Consider the following 15,747-nt stretch of genomic DNA (forward strand, 5'->3'; position numbering starts at 1 on the left):
CTGTTACATGCTTGGAGATCATCAGATGAAAGGTGCTATGGAAGGACAAAGCACTGTTAACAAGATATGTTGCAAAAATTACTAAGTGAATGACTGCTTAAACAGAGAGCAGAGGGGCATGCACTAGCCTGTACTACAACATTTATGACGCAAAAGCTTCATGTCCATGGTCTCTGTCATGGTAACTTGCCAGGCAATTTCTAAAATCCCACAGCAGAGATAGGTTAGTGATATTGTACCTTCGGATCTTTAGCTGAGACCAGAGGGAACAGCATTTTGTTGGTTTGCTGTCACTCTCTTTAACTGAAATTTTAATTACCTGAGCACTGTTTCAGTGTGACCGAGATTCAGACGAACAGGGAACAATAGCAAGTGCCTAGATCTGTGTAATTAAAAATCCTGCCGTAGAAGATTTTTAGAGGTCCTACTAACATAGGTTTCGTTTTCTTGAAGCCTTGTTTGAGCTATACCGAATGCAGATGGTAATGATTAAAACTTCAGTCTCTGGAAATCAATTATTCTCTTTTGCAATGTTTGACTCGGCATCAGCAGAGTAACCATTAACTAGCTCAAACATTTGCCAGCTCCCTGACTCTGTACCAAAGATTCCTTCCATCCCTGATTAATTCTTAACCTTGTGTATCTTCTCTGAAGTCAGAGTGGGACTCAGTCAGACCTGGCACATCAGTCTGTTTTCTCTTATCACTCAGCAGCAGCTCTAATTCTTACACTGCATTTTATATCTAGGAATATGCTTCCGTTCTGCCCATCTCTGCTGTACATTGGTACTGTACCTCACTCGCTGGGTGTCCAAGTTACGATGGAAGCTGTTTAAATGAACACGAGTGTTTTCCTCCATGCAACCTCAGAAACTGCTGATGCGTTACCTAGGGAGGTGGTAGAATCTCCTTCCTTAGAGGTTTTTAAGGTCAGGCTTGACAAAGCCCTGGCTGGGATGATTTAACTGGGAATTGGTCCTGCTTCGAGCAGGGGGTTGGACTAGATGACCTTCAGGGGTCCCTTCCAACCCTGAGATTCTATGATTCTTATGAAACTGAAAGTACTGTGTGTGTGGAGCGTGAGTCCCAGACTGCTGAATTTGGGAGAATCACTGAGGTGTCTGAGAAACCTCTGGATGGATAGCTGATTCTTTATACAGAGAAATGAGCAAACCTTTTACTTTACAAATGTCCCCAGTGTTCTAACTTTTAATACTGAAGAGAGGAGATGCAGAAATGGTCTGCAGTAATATAGATTCCTGTAAGGAATGAGACTGCTTGTGCAGATTAATAGTCAGTCAGTTTTCTGATATGATGTGTGGTATTTAATATGGCCAAGTATTGTACACTGCACATCTCAATTGGGTGCTGACTTTGTTAACCTGTGATGTTTACAGCTGGCTGTCCCTGGCTGGTGATCACAGATTTTGGTTGCTGTTTGGCAGATGAAAATATTGGCTTGAGTTTGCCTTTCACCAGCTGGTATGTGGATCGGGGAGGCAATGGCTGTCTTATGGCACCTGAGGTAATTTCTCATGTGTATGAGTCTCAGTAAGTAATTATAGCCTGTATTAGGTAGTTACATATGTGTAGTGCTGTTGGAAGTGTAGGATCCAGTAAAGTCCATTAACATAGATAGGAGCAGGATTAGGTCCAAAGTAATGGATTTGGGGAACACCAAACCTTCCCCTTTGCTCTATATACCCCCCCACCACAAGATGAGAAATTCGAATGCCGTTCAAACACGTCCATCTTAGTCAACACTTGGTAAAAGCCTCTTCATTATTGGTTATCTTGCCATTTTTGCCTAGTACTGTGCCCACTAATTTGCTATGCGGGCGGCTGGAGATTGTTGTGGGTGTGGCATTGTTTGTCTAGTTTATCTCCCCACAGAACTTCCTGCCATGGATTGCCATCTCCAATAGCATTGCTTAGAGGATTCATGGTCTGGTTGATTGGCACTACCATGTGGTTAAATGTCTCTGATAAGAACATCAGAATGACCACACTGGGTCAGACCAATGGTCCATCTAGCCCAGTATCCTGTCTTCCGATAGTGGCCAGTGCCAGGTGCCCCAGAGGGAATGAACAGAACAGGAATCATCAAGTGATCCATCCACTGTCGCCCATTCCCAGCTTCTGGCACACAGAGGCAAGGGACACCATCCCTGCCCATCCTGGCTAATAGCCATTGATGGACCTAATCTCCATGAACTTACCTAGTTCTTGTTTGAACCCTGTTCTTCACTAGACCCGCTAAATTGACTCCCAGTGCATCGGTCACCGGAGTGTCGATCCTGCGGTAGTGTAGACGTAGCCTTAGGTTATGTCTCTATTACCCGCTGCGTCGGTGGGCAGCGATTGATCCAGCGGAGGTCGATTTATCGCATCTAGACTAGATGCGATAAATCGACCCCCAAGCGCTCTCCCGTTGACTCCTGTATTCCGCCGCCGCAAGAGGCGCAGGTGGAGTCGACGGGGGAGCGGCAGCAGTCGACTCACTGCAGTGAGTCCACCACAGTGAGTAGGTCTAAGTATGTCAACTTCAGCTAGGTTATTCACGTAGCTGAAGTTGCATAACTTAGATCGATCCCCCCCGTGTAGACCAGGCCTTAGATGCTTTTGAAAATCACATCCACGGTGTTTAATGGGGAAGGAAGTGAGCCTAGATGTTACAGCCTTTGTTTAGGGGAGTTGAGACTCCTAGGTTCTGTTCTTGGCTCTACCACATGCTGCTGTTGTGACAGCTGGGAAAGTCACTTAGCCTCTCTGTGCCTCAGTTTCCCCATCAGTAAAATGGAGATAATGATTCGCAGCCTCACAGGGGTGTTGTGGTGTTTGTTCAGTGTCTGTTACATGCTTGGAGATCATCAGATGAAAGGTGCTATGGAAGGACAAAGCACTGTTAACAAGATATGTTGCAAAAATTACTAAGTGAATGACTGCTTAAACAGAGAGCAGAGGGGCATGCACTAGCCTGTACTACAACATTTATGACGCAAAAGCTTCATGTCCATGGTCTCTGTCATGGTAACTTGCCAGGCAATTTCTAAAATCCCACAGCAGAGATAGGTTAGTGATATTGTACCTTCGGATCTTTAGCTGAGACCAGAGGGAACAGCATTTTGTTGGTTTGCTGTCACTCTCTTTAACTGAAATTTTAATTACCTGAGCACTGTTTCAGTGTGACCGAGATTCAGACGAACAGGGAACAATAGCAAGTGCCTAGATCTGTGTAATTAAAAATCCTGCCGTAGAAGATTTTTAGAGGTCCTACTAACATAGGTTTCGTTTTCTTGAAGCCTTGTTTGAGCTATACCGAATGCAGATGGTAATGATTAAAACTTCAGTCTCTGGAAATCAATTATTCTCTTTTGCAATGTTTGACTCGGCATCAGCAGAGTAACCATTAACTAGCTCAAACATTTGCCAGCTCCCTGACTCTGTACCAAAGATTCCTTCCATCCCTGATTAATTCTTAACCTTGTGTATCTTCTCTGAAGTCAGAGTGGGACTCAGTCAGACCTGGCACATCAGTCTGTTTTCTCTTATCACTCAGCAGCAGCTCTAATTCTTACACTGCATTTTATATCTAGGAATATGCTTCCGTTCTGCCCATCTCTGCTGTACATTGGTACTGTACCTCACTCGCTGGGTGTCCAAGTTACGATGGAAGCTGTTTAAATGAACACGAGTGTTTTCCTCCATGCAACCTCAGAAACTGCTGATGCGTTACCTAGGGAGGTGGTAGAATCTCCTTCCTTAGAGGTTTTTAAGGTCAGGCTTGACAAAGCCCTGGCTGGGATGATTTAACTGGGAATTGGTCCTGCTTCGAGCAGGGGGTTGGACTAGATGACCTTCAGGGGTCCCTTCCAACCCTGAGATTCTATGATTCTTATGAAACTGAAAGTACTGTGTGTGTGGAGCGTGAGTCCCAGACTGCTGAATTTGGGAGAATCACTGAGGTGTCTGAGAAACCTCTGGATGGATAGCTGATTCTTTATACAGAGAAATGAGCAAACCTTTTACTTTACAAATGTCCCCAGTGTTCTAACTTTTAATACTGAAGAGAGGAGATGCAGAAATGGTCTGCAGTAATATAGATTCCTGTAAGGAATGAGACTGCTTGTGCAGATTAATAGTCAGTCAGTTTTCTGATATGATGTGTGGTATCTAATATGGCCAAGTATTGTACACTGCACATCTCAATTGGGTGCTGACTTTGTTAACCTGTGATGTTTACAGCTGGCTGTCCCTGGCTGGTGATCACAGATTTTGGTTGCTGTTTGGCAGATGAAAATATTGGCTTGAGTTTGCCTTTCACCAGCTGGTATGTGGATCGGGGAGGCAATGGCTGTCTTATGGCACCTGAGGTAATTTCTCATGTGTATGAGTCTCAGTAAGTAATTATAGCCTGTATTAGGTAGTTACATATGTGTAGTGCTGTTGGAAGTGTAGGATCCAGTAAAGTCCATTAACATAGATAGGAGCAGGATTAGGTCCAAAGTAATGGATTTGGGGAACACCAAACCTTCCCCTTTGCTCTATATACCCCCCCACCACAAGATGAGAAATTCGAATGCCGTTCAAACACGTCCATCTTAGTCAACACTTGGTAAAAGCCTCTTCATTATTGGTTATCTTGCCATTTTTGCCTAGTACTGTGCCCACTAATTTGCTATGCGGGCGGCTGGAGATTGTTGTGGGTGTGGCATTGTTTGTCTAGTTTATCTCCCCACAGAACTTCCTGCCATGGATTGCCATCTCCAATAGCATTGCTTAGAGGATTCATGGTCTGGTTGATTGGCACTACCATGTGGTTAAATGTCTCTGATAAGAACATCAGAATGACCACACTGGGTCAGACCAATGGTCCATCTAGCCCAGTATCCTGTCTTCCGATAGTGGCCAGTGCCAGGTGCCCCAGAGGGAATGAACAGAACAGGAATCATCAAGTGATCCATCCACTGTCGCCCATTCCCAGCTTCTGGCACACAGAGGCAAGGGACACCATCCCTGCCCATCCTGGCTAATAGCCATTGATGGACCTAATCTCCATGAACTTACCTAGTTCTTGTTTGAACCCTGTTCTTCACTAGACCCGCTAAATTGACTCCCAGTGCATCGGTCACCGGAGTGTCGATCCTGCGGTAGTGTAGACGTAGCCTTAGGTTATGTCTCTATTACCCGCTGCGTCGGTGGGCAGCGATTGATCCAGCGGAGGTCGATTTATCGCATCTAGACTAGATGCGATAAATCGACCCCCAAGCGCTCTCCCGTTGACTCCTGTATTCCGCCGCCGCAAGAGGCGCAGGTGGAGTCGACGGGGGAGCGGCAGCAGTCGACTCACTGCAGTGAGTCCACCACAGTGAGTAGGTCTAAGTATGTCAACTTCAGCTAGGTTATTCACGTAGCTGAAGTTGCATAACTTAGATCGATCCCCCCCGTGTAGACCAGGCCTTAGATGCTTTTGAAAATCACATCCACGGTGTTTAATGGGGAAGGAAGTGAGCCTAGATGTTACAGCCTTTGTTTAGGGGAGTTGAGACTCCTAGGTTCTGTTCTTGGCTCTACCACATGCTGCTGTTGTGACAGCTGGGAAAGTCACTTAGCCTCTCTGTGCCTCAGTTTCCCCATCAGTAAAATGGAGATAATGATTCGCAGCCTCACAGGGGTGTTGTGGTGTTTGTTCAGTGTCTGTTACATGCTTGGAGATCATCAGATGAAAGGTGCTATGGAAGGACAAAGCACTGTTAACAAGATATGTTGCAAAAATTACTAAGTGAATGACTGCTTAAACAGAGAGCAGAGGGGCATGCACTAGCCTGTACTACAACATTTATGACGCAAAAGCTTCATGTCCATGGTCTCTGTCATGGTAACTTGCCAGGCAATTTCTAAAATCCCACAGCAGAGATAGGTTAGTGATATTGTACCTTCGGATCTTTAGCTGAGACCAGAGGGAACAGCATTTTGTTGGTTTGCTGTCACTCTCTTTAACTGAAATTTTAATTACCTGAGCACTGTTTCAGTGTGACCGAGATTCAGACGAACAGGGAACAATAGCAAGTGCCTAGATCTGTGTAATTAAAAATCCTGCCGTAGAAGATTTTTAGAGGTCCTACTAACATAGGTTTCGTTTTCTTGAAGCCTTGTTTGAGCTATACCGAATGCAGATGGTAATGATTAAAACTTCAGTCTCTGGAAATCAATTATTCTCTTTTGCAATGTTTGACTCGGCATCAGCAGAGTAACCATTAACTAGCTCAAACATTTGCCAGCTCCCTGACTCTGTACCAAAGATTCCTTCCATCCCTGATTAATTCTTAACCTTGTGTATCTTCTCTGAAGTCAGAGTGGGACTCAGTCAGACCTGGCACATCAGTCTGTTTTCTCTTATCACTCAGCAGCAGCTCTAATTCTTACACTGCATTTTATATCTAGGAATATGCTTCCGTTCTGCCCATCTCTGCTGTACATTGGTACTGTACCTCACTCGCTGGGTGTCCAAGTTACGATGGAAGCTGTTTAAATGAACACGAGTGTTTTCCTCCATGCAACCTCAGAAACTGCTGATGCGTTACCTAGGGAGGTGGTAGAATCTCCTTCCTTAGAGGTTTTTAAGGTCAGGCTTGACAAAGCCCTGGCTGGGATGATTTAACTGGGAATTGGTCCTGCTTCGAGCAGGGGGTTGGACTAGATGACCTTCAGGGGTCCCTTCCAACCCTGAGATTCTATGATTCTTATGAAACTGAAAGTACTGTGTGTGTGGAGCGTGAGTCCCAGACTGCTGAATTTGGGAGAATCACTGAGGTGTCTGAGAAACCTCTGGATGGATAGCTGATTCTTTATACAGAGAAATGAGCAAACCTTTTACTTTACAAATGTCCCCAGTGTTCTAACTTTTAATACTGAAGAGAGGAGATGCAGAAATGGTCTGCAGTAATATAGATTCCTGTAAGGAATGAGACTGCTTGTGCAGATTAATAGTCAGTCAGTTTTCTGATATGATGTGTGGTATCTAATATGGCCAAGTATTGTACACTGCACATCTCAATTGGGTGCTGACTTTGTTAACCTGTGATGTTTACAGCTGGCTGTCCCTGGCTGGTGATCACAGATTTTGGTTGCTGTTTGGCAGATGAAAATATTGGCTTGAGTTTGCCTTTCACCAGCTGGTATGTGGATCGGGGAGGCAATGGCTGTCTTATGGCACCTGAGGTAATTTCTCATGTGTATGAGTCTCAGTAAGTAATTATAGCCTGTATTAGGTAGTTACATATGTGTAGTGCTGTTGGAAGTGTAGGATCCAGTAAAGTCAATTAACATAGATAGGAGCAGGATTAGGTCCAAAGTAATGGATTTGGGGAACACCAAACCTTCCCCTTTGCTCTATATACCCCCCCACCACAAGATGAGAAATTCGAATGCCGTTCAAACACGTCCATCTTAGTCAACACTTGGTAAAAGCCTCTTCATTATTGGTTATCTTGCCATTTTTGCCTAGTACTGTGCCCACTAATTTGCTATGCTGGCGGCTGGAGATTGTTGTGGGTGTGGCATTGTTTGTCTAGTTTATCTCCCCACAGAACTTCCTGCCATGGATTGCCATCTCCAATAGCATTGCTTAGAGGATTCATGGTCTGGTTGATTGGCACTACCATGTGGTTAAATGTCTCTGATAAGAACATCAGAATGACCACACTGGGTCAGACCAATGGTCCATCTAGCCCAGTATCCTGTCTTCCGATAGTGGCCAGTGCCAGGTGCCCCAGAGGGAATGAACAGAACAGGAATCATCAAGTGATCCATCCACTGTCGCCCATTCCCAGCTTCTGGCACACAGAGGCAAGGGACACCATCCCTGCCCATCCTGGCTAATAGCCATTGATGGACCTAATCTCCATGAACTTACCTAGTTCTTGTTTGAACCCTGTTCTTCACTAGACCCGCTAAATTGACTCCCAGTGCATCGGTCACCGGAGTGTCGATCCTGCGGTAGTGTAGACGTAGCCTTAGGTTATGTCTCTATTACCCGCTGCGTCGGTGGGCAGCGATTGATCCAGCGGAGGTCGATTTATCGCATCTAGACTAGATGCGATAAATCGACCCCCAAGCGCTCTCCCGTTGACTCCTGTATTCCGCCGCCGCAAGAGGCGCAGGTGGAGTCGACGGGGGAGCGGCAGCAGTCGACTCACTGCAGTGAGTCCACCACAGTGAGTAGGTCTAAGTATGTCAACTTCAGCTAGGTTATTCACGTAGCTGAAGTTGCATAACTTAGATCGATCCCCCCCGTGTAGACCAGGCCTTAGATGCTTTTGAAAATCACATCCACGGTGTTTAATGGGGAAGGAAGTGAGCCTAGATGTTACAGCCTTTGTTTAGGGGAGTTGAGACTCCTAGGTTCTGTTCTTGGCTCTACCACATGCTGCTGTTGTGACAGCTGGGAAAGTCACTTAGCCTCTCTGTGCCTCAGTTTCCCCATCAGTAAAATGGAGATAATGATTCGCAGCCTCACAGGGGTGTTGTGGTGTTTGTTCAGTGTCTGTTACATGCTTGGAGATCATCAGATGAAAGGTGCTATGGAAGGACAAAGCACTGTTAACAAGATATGTTGCAAAAATTACTAAGTGAATGACTGCTTAAACAGAGAGCAGAGGGGCATGCACTAGCCTGTACTACAACATTTATGACGCAAAAGCTTCATGTCCATGGTCTCTGTCATGGTAACTTGCCAGGCAATTTCTAAAATCCCACAGCAGAGATAGGTTAGTGATATTGTACCTTCGGATCTTTAGCTGAGACCAGAGGGAACAGCATTTTGTTGGTTTGCTGTCACTCTCTTTAACTGAAATTTTAATTACCTGAGCACTGTTTCAGTGTGACCGAGATTCAGACGAACAGGGAACAATAGCAAGTGCCTAGATCTGTGTAATTAAAAATCCTGCCGTAGAAGATTTTTAGAGGTCCTACTAACATAGGTTTCGTTTTCTTGAAGCCTTGTTTGAGCTATACCGAATGCAGATGGTAATGATTAAAACTTCAGTCTCTGGAAATCAATTATTCTCTTTTGCAATGTTTGACTCGGCATCAGCAGAGTAACCATTAACTAGCTCAAACATTTGCCAGCTCCCTGACTCTGTACCAAAGATTCCTTCCATCCCTGATTAATTCTTAACCTTGTGTATCTTCTCTGAAGTCAGAGTGGGACTCAGTCAGACCTGGCACATCAGTCTGTTTTCTCTTATCACTCAGCAGCAGCTCTAATTCTTACACTGCATTTTATATCTAGGAATATGCTTCCGTTCTGCCCATCTCTGCTGTACATTGGTACTGTACCTCACTCGCTGGGTGTCCAAGTTACGATGGAAGCTGTTTAAATGAACACGAGTGTTTTCCTCCATGCAACCTCAGAAACTGCTGATGCGTTACCTAGGGAGGTGGTAGAATCTCCTTCCTTAGAGGTTTTTAAGGTCAGGCTTGACAAAGCCCTGGCTGGGATGATTTAACTGGGAATTGGTCCTGCTTCGAGCAGGGGGTTGGACTAGATGACCTTCAGGGGTCCCTTCCAACCCTGAGATTCTATGATTCTTATGAAACTGAAAGTACTGTGTGTGTGGAGCGTGAGTCCCAGACTGCTGAATTTGGGAGAATCACTGAGGTGTCTGAGAAACCTCTGGATGGATAGCTGATTCTTTATACAGAGAAATGAGCAAACCTTTTACTTTACAAATGTCCCCAGTGTTCTAACTTTTAATACTGAAGAGAGGAGATGCAGAAATGGTCTGCAGTAATATAGATTCCTGTAAGGAATGAGACTGCTTGTGCAGATTAATAGTCAGTCAGTTTTCTGATATGATGTGTGGTATCTAATATGGCCAAGTATTGTACACTGCACATCTCAATTGGGTGCTGACTTTGTTAACCTGTGATGTTTACAGCTGGCTGTCCCTGGCTGGTGATCACAGATTTTGGTTGCTGTTTGGCAGATGAAAATATTGGCTTGAGTTTGCCTTTCACCAGCTGGTATGTGGATCGGGGAGGCAATGGCTGTCTTATGGCACCTGAGGTAATTTCTCATGTGTATGAGTCTCAGTAAGTAATTATAGCCTGTATTAGGTAGTTACATATGTGTAGTGCTGTTGGAAGTGTAGGATCCAGTAAAGTCCATTAACATAGATAGGAGCAGGATTAGGTCCAAAGTAATGGATTTGGGGAACACCAAACCTTCCCCTTTGCTCTATATACCCCCCCACCACAAGATGAGAAATTCGAATGCCGTTCAAACACGTCCATCTTAGTCAACACTTGGTAAAAGCCTCTTCATTATTGGTTATCTTGCCATTTTTGCCTAGTACTGTGCCCACTAATTTGCTATGCGGGCGGCTGGAGATTGTTGTGGGTGTGGCATTGTTTGTCTAGTTTATCTCCCCACAGAACTTCCTGCCATGGATTGCCATCTCCAATAGCATTGCTTAGAGGATTCATGGTCTGGTTGATTGGCACTACCATGTGGTTAAATGTCTCTGATAAGAACATCAGAATGACCACACTGGGTCAGACCAATGGTCCATCTAGCCCAGTATCCTGTCTTCCGATAGTGGCCAGTGCCAGGTGCCCCAGAGGGAATGAACAGAACAGGAATCATCAAGTGATCCATCCACTGTCACCCATTCCCAGCTTCTGGCACACAGAGGCAAGGGACACCATCCCTGCCCATCCTGGCTAATAGCCATTGATGGACCTAATCTCCATGAACTTACCTAGTTCTTGTTTCAACCCTGTTATAGTCTTGGCCTTCACAACATCCTCTGGCAAGGAATTCCACAGGTTGACTGTGCGTTATATGAAAAAAATACTTCCTTTTGTTTGTTTTAAACCTGCTGCCTATTAATTTCATTTGGTGGCCCCTAGTTCTTGTGTTATGAGAAGGAGTAAATAACACTTCCTTATTTACTTTCTCCACACCAGTCATGATTTTATAGACCTCGATCATATCCCCCGCTTAGTCGTCTCTTTTCCAAGATGAAAAGTCCCACTCCTATTATTCTCTCCTCATACAACAGCCGTTCCATACCCCTAATCATTTTTGTTGCGCTTTTCTGAACCTTTTCCATGTCCCATATATCTTTTTTGAGATGGGGCAACCACATCTTCTGTTGAATTCATCACGAGAACACCATTACAGAGCTCCGCGCTGGGCAATCTCCCGCTGGTATCTTGAGCAACTGAAAATGGGAAAAAAAAATCAGTGTTACAAGGTGGTAGTTGATCTTACGCATAAAAGTAAGAAATTCCAAATTTGGCTGCCTTCCATTCGTATGCCCTCTTCTGCTTAGCTTTTCCAAGGGTCTCAGGACAGTGAGTTCTCCTACACAGCATCTGTGTAGCAATTCTTGCATTGTTATCAAACTAGTAGTCATTCCTCTGCATCCTTTGGGTGGTGGTGAAATTAATTGTGTTTCCTTTCCCTCCCCCGTTACCAGTAGTCGTAACATATGGTAAGGGATCCCTTGCCTGGCACTGGTATACTGGGCAGAAATACTTCTGGCTTTCATGCGGTGTGAAATGGAACACATGGTTCCTTTATAAGGCCACTATCTGGAGTCCCTCTTCAGCTGCCCAAGTAATATACCTCTATAAATACTAAGCTGGGTGCAAGCTTTAGTCAGAAGTAAGAACTGAGTTGATGAATAGAAGAAGATTTATCAGAAGGTTAAACAAACTTGTGCTGTGTATTTCTACCTTCCCATATATTTCCTGTGGTCTTTCTGATGCAGGTGGTCACAGCAATACCTGGTCCAGGTGTCCTGATTGACTACAGTAAAGCAGACGCATGGGCCGTTGGAGCGATAGCGTTTGAAATCCTTGGACTGTGTAATCCTTTCTATGGCCAAGGAAGGTCCTCTCTGGAAAGTAGAAGCTACCAAGAAGACCAGCTCCCAGCATTGCCAGATACTGTGCCCTTCGATGTGAAGCAGGTGGTAAAGATGCTACTTCAGCGGGATCCCAACAAGGTGAGAGACCTTGCAGCTGTTGGCATGAGTGGGGTTTTAACAGGGTGTCACTTGCGTAGCAGTCACTTTCCTGAGAGTATTGTGTTAGACTATACAGCGCCTAGCACAATGGGGTCCTTGACCATGATTAGGGCTCCTAAGCGCTGTGTTGGTGGTAATAATAAAAAACTATCATAGGACTTTGATGAAAGTGTGATGCAATATAAAGATCTTGGTACCTGACACTTCTTTGCGTATTACAGTGAAGTTATATTGTAAAAGGGTGGCATTTAATGGAACTTGATTGAACTGGGAGCTCAAGTATAGTAGCCTGACAGCAACAGCCCCACAAAGCCTTTCAACAAGAAGTGAATGTTCGGTGAGATGAGAAGATGCTTGGGAGCATTTCAACAGTATACATCTTATGTGTCTGTTCTAACACCTTTGTCGTTCAGCTGATCTTCTTTCACTTCTCGTTTCAGAGACTGTCTGCTCGAGTTGCAGCTAATGTGCTCCACTTAAGCCTCTGGGGTGAAAATATTCTAGTCCCAAAGAGACTGAAACTAGACAAGATGATTGGCTGGCTTCTTCACCAATCTGCTGCCACTTTACTGATGGATGGACTGGTGGACAGAAGCAGGGTAGAAACTAAGATGAAGACGTGCTTCTTGGCAAATCTGGAGTATGAAGATCTTTGGGAGGCAGCATTTTTACTGCTCTCTTGGAGAAACCATTCTGCCTGAAGGGTACAATTCTGTGTGTGGCCCTGCAGTAGATAAATGGCATTTACTAAAAGCACTTGGGAATCTGTCTAATACTTCTGTCTCTCTGGAAGCCTAAAATACTTTAAGGAAAAATATCTGCGGGCCTGGTGTATGTGTTAATGTAAGAGGTTGAGTTTACCTACAGAAAGAATTAGTATACAGAGGGTTGTTGTCTTCCCTGTAGAGAAAACAACATTGAATTGTTATGAGATTTGGTATGATTTGGAAAGTGTTTGAAGGCTATCTGGTCAGCTTCATTCACACCAAGAATTTAGATTTACTGCTTGAAGCAAATTCCTGTACAAAAGGGTTTATGCACTGAGGGAAGTATAACACAGCTGCTCTTTACAGAAGAGCATTACAGTTGCACTTTTGTGAATCATACTGATTTTCTGTTCGAACTATAAAGGAAGTTGAACTGATGGAACAAAATGAAATCTTTGTTTTCTTAAATTTGAAACCAGCATCATTCTTATTAAAATAATATTCCTCTGAAGCCATAGATACATTTTATAAAATGACAGCCAAGAGCATCATGATTGAGCTGTTTATCTGTGAGGAGTTCTGTCAGGAGCTGTGGGGTAGGTTATAAAATGCACAGCCAAAGTACTTATCTAATTATATGTAAAATGCCATAGAGGCACTCAATACAGAACAAGTAATTTCTGTTTTCTGATTGATCTGCTATAACAACATTTTTATCCCTTTGAGGGCTCTCCTCAACTCTAATATCCAAATCTGAATTTCACAAGCCAGGCTTGCAGTGTTAGAAGGTTCCCTGCATGAGCTGAACTGGAATACCAAATCCAGATATCCCCAGGCTTTTGAGAAGTTTGGATTCAGATCTTGATCTGAACTAAGCAACTGAGTCACATCTCTGATCACAGCAGGTCAGTACTTGGACCATTGAGATAGTCATGTGGCCTTTTAGACTGTGTAGATCTAGTTCTTCTAACCAGATCTAAAATTCCTTCCAGGGACATGCTACTATTTCAGTGTGCCAGTCTCAGAGAGAATTGCATCATGGTTGAAAGAGTGGTGAAAAGAGGTCATGGGGTTAATGGCTCTTTCGGTAGTTATGCTTGACTATGTTCCTTATTATATATACCTGGTTTTCTGTTTCCCTACTAGGGCTTATTCTGTGGTTGTAAGGAAAACACTAATTTTTAACTAGCAGCAAGTGTTGTAGTGAAAATATCATGAGACTTTATAGTTGCGTATTGTGGGTGTTTGCAAAAGTTAGTTCATTTTCCTCTGCACAATAAAGTGGTGACTGTGCTGTTACAATGAATGAATCCACGGATGCTGGTTTTGTCTCTGTTCACTGTAGCCGGACTTAATGCCATAGTGACCTGTGGGTTAATTCATATTGGGTCTTGGCCTTTCAGATTTATTCTTCTGTTGCATGCTAAATATTTGTTTGGATGTGGTCCTGAAAGCATCGTCCGCTCCTTCCAGTCCAGCCCTCAAGGCTCAGTTTATTCTCATACTCCACCACTAAGGATAACCATTAAGTCTAGTTTTTCAAGAGCATTTGGGAAACAAACCAAGCACCAGGATTGTTCAACATATTCACGGAAGTTCTGAACATTTTCTTGGTCCCTTATATTCTTATTTCAAGGAGATCGTTAGAACTGGGCAGTGAGACACTGTGTGTCAGTGACTCACTACACAGGAACAAGCTGCCCATGTAGCATGGGTCTCGTAAGTCGTTTGCAATGCTTTTAAAAATGTTTTATTTCAGGCCTCTTCTCCATTCACTTGTAAAATATAATGGAAATATCAATTGCAAATTTGTATTGCACTGGAGTAAATCTGCTTATAGAAATTGGCACCATTCATTTTCTAATGCAGCCACTGAGCTATGTGCTTTCATAGCTAACATACCAGAAAGTGTATCAGCTGACTAACATAACCAGCCACCTAATTTGAACCTTTATAGGTGCCATACAACAATACCGAAATGGTCCCACACAGAAGGACCCACAAAAGGCAAAGGATCTGGGAAGATTCAGGAAAATCAAAGTAAATTCTAGCCCTGGAAAAAACAGTTACCTCAAAACCCTGATAAGTTAATGGTGTTTTGAGCACAAATTGCCATCAGCAACAATCCCATAACTTGGTAGAGTTCAGTCTAATTGTTTGTGGATGGCAGCACCTACAGGTGCTATCTGTAAATGGGAAGTGGGGGTGGGCTTTATCCCTCGCTGAAAGGATCTTGGAAAAATTCACTGCACAGTTATGTAGACCATGACTGTTTACTATGGATTCTACCCTATATTTAGGGTAGGGCTCTGCTTCAGCAACATACTATCCATGTTGACAGGATGTTTCTAGCCACGCCCACTGCCAGTTATCAGGACCGTGATAGGTCTGAGGTTTTATGCAGTTTGGCTTTTGAGGCCCTTCGTCTTTTTTTTCATTTATTTTTTGCTTCAAAGTATGGATTATGGCCTGTGTTCCAAGCAGGAGGTGCTTCCTGAAACATCCCATTCTGCGCTCCCCAAGGTTGGGGTGCTAGCAGCTCTGACAACCTGCAAGATAAGAGCACGGAACTAGAGAAATCTTATCAATGTTTCCATGATAAATGAGGATAGTGAAACAGTAACTAATTTTCCTGAATATAAGCCTGGGTTGGATCTCTCCCCCGCCCCACTGCTCTGTATTCTGTAACACCCTGTAGAAGATCTGAGGGCTAGTAACCTCAGGCGAGGCACTGCTGATAGTAGGTGCATAACCGCTGCTGAGTTGAAATCTCTGGTTGATGCTGAGATTTCAGCTTGCAGGGAGGGGTAAACGCTGTCACTTTTCTGTTAGCTTTCAACCCCAGCAGTGAATTCTCAGCTTCTCTTTTATGAAAAGGGGTTAACTGGGACATGGGCCACAGCATTCATTAATTTTCACTTGAACTAGAGAACTGAGGCTGCCATCTGCATTTATTTGCGTGAAGAGGTATTGTCAGAAGTTCTACCCTGGAACCAGATTGCT

The 15,747-nt window shown here is 44.0% G+C and overlaps 1 protein-coding gene across 1 annotated transcript in view; it reads left to right on the forward strand.

The window, feature by feature from the left end:
* Positions 1 to 14,054, forward strand: part of PINK1 (PTEN induced kinase 1) — a 40,333-nt gene extending 26,279 nt beyond the window's left edge. Inside the window, exons 7-8 of the mRNA XM_073316896.1 lie at positions 11,780 to 12,016; positions 12,478 to 14,054. Of these exons, the coding sequence (XP_073172997.1) occupies positions 11,780 to 12,016; positions 12,478 to 12,738 (498 nt within the window). The 3' untranslated portion in view covers positions 12,739 to 14,054. The remainder of the gene's footprint in view (positions 1 to 11,779; positions 12,017 to 12,477) is intronic.
* The last annotated feature ends 1,693 nt before the right edge of the window (positions 14,055 to 15,747 follow it).

The sequence above is a fragment of the Lepidochelys kempii genome, chromosome 18, assembly GCF_965140265.1.
Source record: "Lepidochelys kempii isolate rLepKem1 chromosome 18, rLepKem1.hap2, whole genome shotgun sequence".
Classification (NCBI taxonomy): domain Eukaryota; kingdom Metazoa; phylum Chordata; order Testudines; family Cheloniidae; genus Lepidochelys; species Lepidochelys kempii.